At 35.0% G+C, this 11,009-nt stretch overlaps 3 protein-coding genes across 3 annotated transcripts; 2 read left to right on the forward strand and 1 right to left on the reverse strand.

Moving 5' to 3' along the window:
* Positions 1-2,960: 2,960 nt before the first annotated feature.
* LOC112091570 (LYR motif-containing protein At3g19508) lies at positions 2,961-3,719 on the reverse strand. The gene is made up of 2 exons (XM_024165569.1): positions 3,346-3,719; positions 2,961-3,235 (listed from the first exon to the last, which is right to left on the reverse strand). Exons 1-2 carry the CDS (start codon positions 3,532-3,534, stop codon positions 3,182-3,184), a joined length of 243 nt encoding a protein of 80 aa, XP_024021337.1. The 5' UTR covers positions 3,535-3,719; the 3' UTR covers positions 2,961-3,181.
* Positions 3,720-5,193: 1,474 nt separating this feature from the next.
* Positions 5,194-7,978, forward strand: LOC21409670 (Golgi to ER traffic protein 4 homolog). Its single transcript, XM_024165562.1, has 5 exons — positions 5,194-5,825; positions 6,323-6,402; positions 6,682-6,760; positions 7,325-7,495; positions 7,603-7,978. Exons 1-4 carry the CDS (start codon positions 5,778-5,780, stop codon positions 7,358-7,360), a joined length of 243 nt encoding a protein of 80 aa, XP_024021330.1. The 5' UTR covers positions 5,194-5,777; the 3' UTR covers positions 7,361-7,495; positions 7,603-7,978.
* Positions 7,979-9,164: 1,186 nt separating this feature from the next.
* LOC112091565 lies at positions 9,165-10,345 on the forward strand. Its single transcript, XM_024165560.1, has 2 exons — positions 9,165-9,319; positions 9,537-10,345. The coding sequence occupies exon 2, from the start codon at positions 9,560-9,562 to the stop codon at positions 10,343-10,345; it is 786 nt and encodes a 261-aa protein (XP_024021328.1). The 5' UTR covers positions 9,165-9,319; positions 9,537-9,559.
* The last annotated feature ends 664 nt before the right edge of the window (positions 10,346-11,009 follow it).

An 11,009-nucleotide genomic window follows, 5' to 3' on the forward strand; every position in this document is an offset into this window, starting at 1 on the left:
TTTTCGCTGTTTGCTTCTTGAAAAAGCAAGAAATTTGGTGGAGTTTTTGGTTTTTTTGATCGGGAAAAGCTGCAAAATCAGTTTTAATTCTACGGAATCGAAGGCTTCGGTTCTTGGATCGAGCTCAAGAACCTTTGAGGATTCTACTCAAGCATCAAAATGTCATGGTCTAGGGATTTCGAAGCTTTTTGAGTTGGAAATCGAGAGTAACAGTGGAGGAACGAAGAAAAGGGAGACTGGAGAAGAGGGAGACCGGAGGAGAGGGAGACCGGAGGAGAGGCAGACCACTGGAGCAAAAGGAGACTGGAGAAGAAGAAGAGTGGCGGAAAGAAAAAATAACCACCGAGTTAAGAGGAATGAGACCGGAGAAAATGAAAATAGGAAAAGGAAAACGACTTGTAATTGTTTTCAGAAATATCTAAATTTTTAGGAGAAAGAAAAAAAAATGTTTTCATTTTTATTTTTTCATATGATGCAGTGCCAAATGCAATCTTCAGAGAATTTTCATTTTTTGGTCCTAAAAAAACGTTTCAAAATGGGTTTCAATTAGGCACAAAAACATGCATTCTTTTATAGTTTTTTTACATCAGCATTGAGTGTGAAGTTTGGGTTCAAGCCCAGTTTCGCCTGAAGAAACTCAAACCTTGTTCATTTCACCGATTCGAGTTTTTAATTTGAGTTTTGCTACAGTTAAAAGCTTATACAAAAAATTACATCTAATTTTTTTCTATAGTGAAAAACTCTCACATAAAATCACATTTCAACTCGAATTGAAAACTTGAATCCGCGAATTGAATGAGGCCTCAAAGATCAACTACCTACTCCGCCATCATTGGGTGCCCAAGAAACCCAACCTCTCCAACCAACCGGTGGGGAGAACTCCGAAACTAAAGGAACGAAGAAGAAGATCAAAAGAGATGATCGAACCCTCTCAGGAATTGATTATATTATGGCTCTGTTTCCACTTGATCCTTCTAAGATGGAAAGTATAGGTTGCTTTCGTAGTTTTGAATAGGTTATGTTTGGTATGATGATTCATGTCATGGTTCGAATCATAGTTCATGGTTCGTTACAGTGTTTTTTCTCACAATAAATACACGTAAATCGAGAATAATTCTAAATCTATGAACTAAATGTCTTAGAAGGATGAAGTTGAGAAAACCATTATAGAGAGAGAAAGAATAGTTGACAAATAACGAAAAAAGAGAGAAAATGAGATCAAGAGGGAAAGAAAAAAAAGGAAAGAGAACAAAAAGGACAAAAAAAAAAAACAAATAATTCAAAAAAAAGTAAAATTAGAAAATAAAAGATTCAAAACATAAAAAGGCGTATAAATTTCTATATATTGATAAATTAGTAATTTACCTACATAAGTTTTAAATTTAGGTCTATTTTCTACCATTTTTCTTTTCATTTTAAGAGCAAAACTTTCAACTGATTCCTATGTCAATCCGTCAATGAGATTGTGACGGAAAAGAAACATTTTTTGTCTGTCCCTGCAACATAATTAGCAAACCAACTATTTTGATTTTCTTGTGAATCTGTGATTGTCAGCAAGCCCATTTGTACTTTTCACAAGTACTCATACATAAAACGCCACTGAGCAACCGTGATAAGAAAAATGGATCAAGGAAAAAACAATCTCATGCATTGAGCTTGATCCTAGAATCCTTTCACCTCAAACAATCTCATGTTTCCCCTTTCCTTTTTGCTGCAAAAGGCTCCTCTGTGAAATCTCCAGTAGAGCCGACGAAGGGGAATTTCACTCGATCCGTCTTAAAACTCCCTCTAGTTCAAACTACAGAAAATACAAACTCTAAAGAAGTTTTATATATCTCTGAATGTCCCAATATTCCCTCTGCTAGAATTACTTATTTATTTATTTTTTAGGTAACCATTCTATCTGCTAGATTAAGCCTTGAAGATGCCTATCAAACACTCTTTACATCCAATAAAACCAAAAAGGACAGCGTTCACTATTTGAAAAAAACATCATCGTAATGTTTTTATTATAAAGTTGTTTCGAAAATTTTCACATATTGAAAGTCATTTTTTGAGATTACTGTGCGAGTGGTTTGACAATGAAATCAAAGGACGCCAAACGGATTCTATATCCTTGCATCATTATTTTAAAGTTCGTTGCTATTATTATTATTCCCTTAAGCTCAATCCTCACATCTTCTCTATTTCTCTGATGGCTGGCAGTGATTAGAATTACAAATTGGATACACAGCTACTGAAACAAACAGAAAATAGAACTCAGAGGAGAAGGAAAAAATATCGAAAGAGAGAATAATAAGAAAAGGCAGGTTAACTGCAAATGGCAGTTCTCTCAGAGCTATTGCATGGTATAATCGTTTCTATCATGGCAAGATCCAATTAGAGGGGGCAGGAATCAGGGACAAGTGATCCCAGCCCTATTTTAAAAAGCTAGGAATTTTTATGTTTTGCTTTCTAGTTCTACTCTCATTTTGCTAAAAGTAAACTGTAAACGTACAACTTCTTTTAAAAATCACAACAATCCCAAACTAAGCCTTAGCCTACTTGCTAAAGATTGATTCGGCATCAAGACAAGCTCAAACTCACTAATCACTCCGCTACTGCACCAGCCATGCCAATTAAAACAAAACAAAAAGCCAATTAAGTCTGCCGGCTCCTAGTCTACGGTCTCTCATTCTTTAAGGGCTCGTTGGTTCATGCGTTTAAATCAGTGATTCTTAATTTTGACATTTGAAATTTAAATTTTTTATGAGAGGAAAACACTGTAGCAGAATCAAAACCATGAGTTTAAATGCACGAAACAACCGAGCCTTAAATGTCCTATTCAGAGACCACAACGCTTCTAAAGAAAAGTGAAACCCATAAACATGTTGCTATGTTCTTTGCATTGCTGGGGTTAGTTTAACTCCAAAACTAGAACCAAACACAAACCAAAAAAAGAAAATTGCATATCACGCGGTTAGTTATAATCACTTTCCACCTAGGATCATTGCAGAAGTTATGATGCCATATTTTGGTTACGTATTCAAAAGAAAGAGAGCCTTTGGTTCAAATACGTACTCCTCACCAACTATACTAAAAGGGCATTATTAGCTAGAAGAGCCAAAAACAAAAAAAAAAAAACAAAAATTGTATGTTCCCTTTGGGACAAAACATCAAACAGTTGGTAGGCATAAAGATGCTAATCTAAGCAAGCCTCCTTGAGCTTATCAGCAGCAGATTCGTCCACAGAATACTGCAATCATAACGAAAACAAATGTATTTAAATACAGAAAATGATGGAGGAAAATATGTTACACACACACACACACATATATATATATAGATTTGTAGAGAATTGGGGACCTTATTGAGGACCCAAAGGGAATGGTTGTAGGCTCGGAGGAAAAGCTCACTGGGATCGTCGGAGGCGTCCAGTTGTCTGAAATTGACGAAGTTCTCGCGAGCGTACTTGGCATAGTAAGGTCTTGTTTCCTTCGGTAGCAGCCTCACCAGCCTCAGCACCTCTCCGTAGATTCTCAACGCTTTCTCCATTTTCACCACCGAGGATCGTTCCAAGCTCCACTCTCCTGTTATGCGAGTTTCTTTCCTCTTTCGTGTAAGCTAGCACTGGCGATTAGGCTTCTCACTTCTGTTTCTTCGAACATGGACAGCCTAGTATGGACCTTGGGCCCAAAATCTAACCAAAACCCATGAGAGAATTATAAAAACTGACGCTAAACCCATATTTTTGGAGTTCTACCTTTTACTGTAATAGTGATAGGGCTACCCTTTAATAATAATATATCAAATTATAGTAATTTGTCGAATTATGTTTATGGTCGATGATCGGAGACCTACCGTTAGTGATCGGGGAGACCTGTTGTCAACGTAATTTATCAAATTATAGATAACAATATCTCGAATTACTTATTTTAAAGGAGTAAAATTTAATAGGTTAATGTTGAGATTCAAAAATCCTTAATAGTACTATTTTAGGGGATATTTGTCAAAATTACCCAAACTCATGTTGCAAATTAGCCCCTAAAAAGTATGAGAGTGCAGGGATTTTTTCCTTTACTCTTGATTAGTACATTTTTTCTTTAATGTAGCTAACTAACTAAAAAGGATATTAATAAAGAGTAAAGGGTAAAAATTAAGATACATGCACTTTTAAAGAGTATTTGTTAAAATTTCTCCTACAAAATATATAAAGAGATAATCGGTGAATTCACCTTTTAACAGCGTTGTTCTAAGATTTTTACTTTTTATTATTGATTAATAACCCTTTTTACTAGTATAGTTCTTTAACTAAATAAAATTAATTAAGAGTAAGATATGAAAATCTAAGACTCATGCATTTTAAAAACTATTTACCTCATTTTTCCATTTACAAATTACACTGGAAAGCATGTTTACTAGTGTGGAATTGAAATATAACAAAGTTTATAAAACATTTTAAGAATATGATTATCACATTTTATGCTAAATAATTACATAATAATTATTATAATAACTTAATTTTTACTATTTGTAAAATATTTTAAGTTTTTTTTTTTGCTATATTAATATAACCAGCAAAGTTTTATTATGTCTAAATTTTTCTATATACTACTCCAAATTAGTTATTCACAATTCCACTGTGATGTAAAAAGATTTTAATTTTCCAGAAAAAAATACATAGTTGAATTTCTAGCCATAAATAAGTTGATTAAAGTTTTAAATATTTAAAATTTTCACCCTCCAATCATGCATAAGTCCAATTTGGTTTTCTGTTTACGAGAGAAATAAAACTTTTCTTGACGACAAAAAATAAGAAACTTCTTCGATTCCACAATCTTAACAATCAAGTTCACAACCACTTTCACAAATTTAAACAACTAATTTCGTAAAATACATGATCTAATCAACCAATTTCACATGTTTCGTATAAATCAAAAACTAAAAATTATCAAAATTAATAAATGTAAAAACTTCTATACAACCATTGTCTAAACTCCATATACCCAAAAAAAAAAAAAAAATCAAAAAAACCCATTCAAATCTAAGTCTAAACCCCCAACTTGTCAGTAAAAAAAAAAAAAAAAAAAAGTCACTAAAACTCATTATACCTTCACCTAGAAGCTTAAGATTTTATCTTCAAAATGTCTTAGGCTTAGGCTTATTTTGGTAGGGATTTTAGGAGCTCAAAATAGATTATTTAGTCAACTAAAATTATTTTTTGTGTTTAATAAAAACATAAAAAAGACTTTTGAAAGAATTTAAGGAGAATTTAAAGCTAAAATCAGAAGCAGCCCAGGGCTGCTTCTGATTCTAGATTGTGTGGGAATCTAAAAAGCCTCTTTAATGAAATTTTTGTTATTACGACTTTACTCCTGCTGAATGAGAAAACAATTCCAGACCCAAAAAATTTTTGCTCTTCGCGGTCATGTTCCTCTCCTCTTCCTCTACGATCTCCCCCGCCGCTTCAACGTTGGCATGCTCAACCGCTGGAGGTCCGGCCAGATGCCGGTCACCGCCCACCGAAGAACTCTGGCCTTAAGCGGCAGCACAGTGTCGAGTACTGGATGATGGTCTCACTTCTGTACGACGATGATGGGAGAGAGGTCGTTAGGGTTTCGGATCCGTAAATGGCTGAAGCCTTTTTCTTGCCGTTCTTCTCCTCTGTCACAGTCTAGTTCATTTGGGTGGAATTTGGTAGTCGGTTATATTTTGTTCATTTGAGGTTGCTGGAGTTTGTCTTTTTGCTTTTTTTTTTTGTTTGGAATTGTTCGGGACCGATTCAGATCTCGAAGGCCATGTCGCGGGAGAGACCTAAGAGAGGCGTACTACCCCCAGCTCAAGAGGTACTACGCCCCTAAATTAACTAATTCCTTTCTCTCTGTTTGGTTGCCGGGAAAACAAATTGGCAACTTGGTCTCCATAAAGGCTCTTGCTTTGTGTTTGTTTTCTGGGTTTTAAAATACAACAGTTTTTTTTTTTTCTCCTCCAAATTTTGATGGGTATTACTTTGTTTCTAAATTTGGTTTTTGTGGGAGTAGATTGAGATTGCGAAAAAAGGTGGAATTTTTGTGTTGTTGCTTGTTACTATAATGTTTAGTACAAAAATTGAAGAAGTAGAAAGAAAGTAATTCCTTATTGTTGTGTTCTTAATGCCAATTTCTTTACTTTCCATACATTTGCTTGGTTACTGAGGAATGTAGCCTCAATTTGCATTTTCAGATAAAAAAAATGATGATTAATTCAATCGCATATATCTATATTGATAATGATTACCGATTTTTCGTCAAAAATAACGATTACCAGTTTCAATGGTGCACCGTGATTTTGCTTTTCATTGCAGAATATTGAGAAGTTAAAGAAAGTTCTTGAAGAGGGTAATTACTATGGAGCCCAACAAATGTATAAATCTATAAGTGCAAGGTATGAACATTGTTTTTAAGTTTATGGAGATATGCATACACTGGGACATTTATACATCATTGTAGAAATTATTTGTTGTTTACTTTCTGATGAACTTTCTGGGTTCATAATATCTATCCCTCGGCTGGGAGAACTTAATTATTACGAATTTCATATATTAATATCGAATGCGGATGCTGTCCTTTTCGACAATGTTGATAATGATTAACTTCTAGCAGAAACCCGCTTATTATCCATTCAGGTATGTCTCACTGATGAAGAATGCATGCTTTATTGCAGATATGTCTCTGCTCAGAGGTATATGGAAGCTTTGGATATACTTTATTCAGGTGCCTGCATTCAATTGGAACATGGGCAGGTAAATGCTCTTATGTTGCTGGTTATACACTTGAGCCATGATATCTTGCCCTTCGTTGAGTTTTTATTTTTATATGGTGATATGTTGTGAGTTCAAACGAACTGGGATGGGATGAGATAGGGCTTAACATGTGGTTCATAACAATCACTTTTATTTAGTTGTGGTTCATAACAATGGAAGTTAAATTGAGCTGGGTGTATTAGCTTGTTGGGAACAAACTATAGCAGGTATTAAATTCAGAACTTAGTACCCATTTCACGCTAGTCTCTTCTCCAAAATGTAACAAATCTTTGTCTCTAGCCACAATCCTGCCGATAGTGTTTATTGGGAAAGTTCCTGTAGTGTTAGTGTGAGGAAGGGTCACACCTTTTGGTGGATGTACATTCATACTCACGAGGCTCGTGTAGAGGTACTTGTAGCATCAATTCCAGGAAGTATATATCCCTTTGACTATGACTACTTTTCCATTATTACTTTCATTTTGGCTGTGGTTGGGGTTTTACTTTTACTATTTGTTTTGTAAGTAACTCTTGAATTGGAGTTGTAACCCTCGGTTTTGTACAGGGAATGTCCACTGGACTTGAAAGAAGCGATCTCTAGTGTGTGTTTGCTGCACCAAGGTGTGCCGAATTGCCGGAATTACTGCAGGTTCAAATACTATTTGCATCTAAATATGGAAAGGAATTTGTAGCAGCTGCGTCTGAGCTCATATCAGATTGCGGTGTCAATCGCCAGGTTTTATGAAACTATAGCTTGATTTACTTGTGAATTTTTCTATTATTTTCCATCATATTTTCTCTCTCTGATTTTTTTTCTTTACTGCTTCTGATCCATACATACAGAATCGAAGGAACTAATAAGAAGGCCAGAGTCCTATGGAATAGTATGGTGCTCTCATTGTTATGGTCTCTGTGGATGGAGCGGAATGGCATAATTTTTTAGGAAAAGGCAGGGTCAATTGATATTTTTGAGAAGGCAAAGTTCTATGCATTGCTATGGGCTACTTTAGGGTTCCCGTTTACTTTGGTCATTTTGAATTGGAAAGATGTTATAGGGAATTGATTTGAGATACCGTTTATGTGTTTATCTTGCTCTTTTTGTATGTTAGTCAGTTTTTCACACCTGACAATTTTTGTTTCTTTTTGGTTTGAGGATACCTTGTCCTTTGCCCTTGTTATTGAATTTTATCAATAAAGTTTTTATTATAAAAAAAATAAGCACGTAAAAAAAATAGCAAAATGTTCCATAAAACAGTACTTCATATATTTATTTATTTTTTGCTTAAACAATCCAGTGTAGGTAAATAAATAAATGGTATAGCTTCACTCTAGCATGCTTCATTAATAATCATATTATACCAATGGTATTTTAATTAGGAAATGATGATCCTAATCGAAGCTAGGCGGCTCCACCTAACCCGATCTGAGGGCCTCACCCATCAATGTGTGAATTTGCTCATTTACGTAAGTGTGTGTGTATGGATATGAATATATTTGAAATGTTCTTTATTTGTGGTCTTATAATTAATTATCATTTGGCTTAGCTCGTTTCTTATCATGAAATTTTTCAACAAATTTATCATATTTTCTTGCAAATTTTTTAGAAAAACCCCACTAAAATTGATAATTATGGTATTTGGTTGCGTTATCAAAGATTGCAACTGTCCCTGCCAAACTTTGCAAGAGAGAGAGCACAAAACAATTCCACAACTCGAAGACTGCAACTGTCCCCGAGTAATTGTCACTAATGCTTCTTTTAGTTGTAATTACATTGTGAATGAAGAAATGAAAAAAAAAAAAGAGAATTAATTATCATAAATTTATTGTTAAAAAATTCAAAATCATATCCAGAAGTTTTTTTTTTTTTTTTTAAGTTAAACAAGTATTTCTAAATACCAAAAATAATTATATATATTTAAGTTTCATACCATGTCTATTTTGGTCATTTTACATACTCACAACAATTCAACATCAAAATTTACCAAACGCTATTACACTGATTTTGAAACCAACACAGCTATTATAATTACAGTTTACCAAACACTCAGTTGCTTCTTATAACAGCTGCTTCTTTCTTCAGCACAGCTAAAAGTAATTTTTCTAAAATCCACAGTACTACCAAACTAAACCTTAGTTTGGTAGAGATTTTGGGAAGCTAAAATCAATTTTTTTTTTAACTAAAGCTAAAAAATATGTGTGGTAAACGTATAAAAATGGATTCTTAGAGAATCTAAAAGCTATTTTTAAGCTGAAATCAGAAGCAGCTCACTTGCTGCTTCTGATTTCAGATTGTGTGGGAATCTGAAGCCTTTCATTAATGAAATTTTAGTTATTCCCAAAATAACCTTGAAAACCTATCATTCTGAAACTCTCTTCGTGCTCTCAGCCTCAGCCGCTCCTGAAACTCTCAGCCTCAGCCTCCTCCGTGCTCTCTCGCCTCAGCCTCTCTCAGCCTCTCCATTTATCTCCTGCGATTGTCGGCGGTGGAGTCCCCAAAATTTCTGTTCTCTCAGTGTCGGCGGCGGACTCCCTCTGGTTGGAGCTCACAATCTCTGCGTCTGTAAGTACTCGATTGAGCTTTTTTTTAATGTCGATTTGGTGTATGGTTTGATGAAATTTGGGTTTTGAATGTCGATTTGGTGTTGGTGGTTTTGAATGTCGATTTGGGTTTCCAGATTTTGTACAAATTTTTTTTTTCTTTGCTCTATAAACCGTGAACCCTTTGTTTATCCTTTGAATGTCGAATTGGCTTAAAAATATTTCCGTACAACCGCAAGTTTCAGAGCAGAGTCTTGGCGAAATGGTAGATCACTTGGTCTCTCTCCAGAAATTCATAGGAACCCACTTGAACGAGCTTGAGATTAAGGAGACCCGCGTGAAAAAACTCCTTAAAGAACTCGAATCCAAGGAGAAAGAGATCGATTTGGTCCGAAACTTTGATTTCAGTTTTGGGTCTATGGCAGGCATGAACGGGAAAGAATTGTTGGGTTTCTTGAGTGGGTACATGGGTCAGCAAGAAAAGCTGCATGATGGCATTTTCCAAGCGCTTAAATCGTGTGAAGAACCGGAAAAATTGGTTCTTGATGCGGTTAAAGAGTTTTATTCCGAGAACGGGGAAATGGATATTGGAGGAGGGACTGTTTGGAAGAGAAGCTGTGTGGTTTTGCTGGAGCAGTTGATGAGGCTGAGGCCCAAAATTGTGCCTCCGGATGTGAAGGCGGAGGCGGCGATATTGGCCCGAGAGTGGAGGGAAAAGATGAAAATGGAGGAGGGACAAAAGGGTCTTTTGGAGGTCTTGGGGTTTTTTTTGCTTTTGGGTGCCTATGAATTAGTTGGTGAGATTGATATTGGTGAAATGTTAAGTGTTTTTGTGAGTATTGGGCAGCAGAGTGAACAAACTGAAGCCAGTGAGTTGGAAATAGAGCTTGGTCTAGCTGGCACAGATCCGAGTATGTTTTGGAAGTTTGTATTGAATTGTATTTGTATATACATAATAAGGTGTTTGCTTCAATATCTTTGTCACGGAAAATATGTCTTTACACCATTTGGAATGCAAATATTGATATCCAAATTATATTTAGAATGAAAAAGTATAAAAATGACAGTTTTTTGCATCTATTAGAATTACGTAGTTGATATGATATTCCATTACTAGAATGCATAATACAATTAAAATGTTATATCGATTTTATTCATGAATTTTAAGTTTTGGAACTTGGAAAAAGTAATTTTTAAATAATTTAGAAATGATAATGTTGTAATTATTAAGTGAAGAGCCAACCCATCGGCCAATAAGCAACCAAATGCTATAATTGGTGCTAAATTTGACACCAAGTTGAACACATGCCCAATACACATTAAGAATAACATTGATTAGAGAATGGTTTCTTACCAAATACCAAATTTTGGCATTGGCATAGAAAGGTAGAATTGAATTGGATATGCTCTTATTGTACCTTGAAAGAGCGGTGAAGTTGTAATTGGATCGATCCACTATTATGTGCATCTTGATTGCTACTTGTTTGAAACTTATTTAGGTATATGGGGCTTTGTTTATCTTAAAGGTTTCTCCTTGTTGTGAATTGTTTGATCTTATACCTACTTAGTGAGCACAACCATTGATTCTCAAGAAAAGATTGACTGGTCAATGAAGGAAGAATTGCAGTTGGTCACCCAGATAGCTTCTTCATTTGCAAGCCGTTTGGAAGCGCTCAAGTATTTTTGTGTTGGTATGGATGGAAGGCATTTGA

This window comes from Morus notabilis, unplaced genomic scaffold, assembly GCF_000414095.1.
Source record: "Morus notabilis unplaced genomic scaffold, ASM41409v2 Scaffold115, whole genome shotgun sequence".
NCBI classification, from domain to species: domain Eukaryota; kingdom Viridiplantae; phylum Streptophyta; class Magnoliopsida; order Rosales; family Moraceae; genus Morus; species Morus notabilis.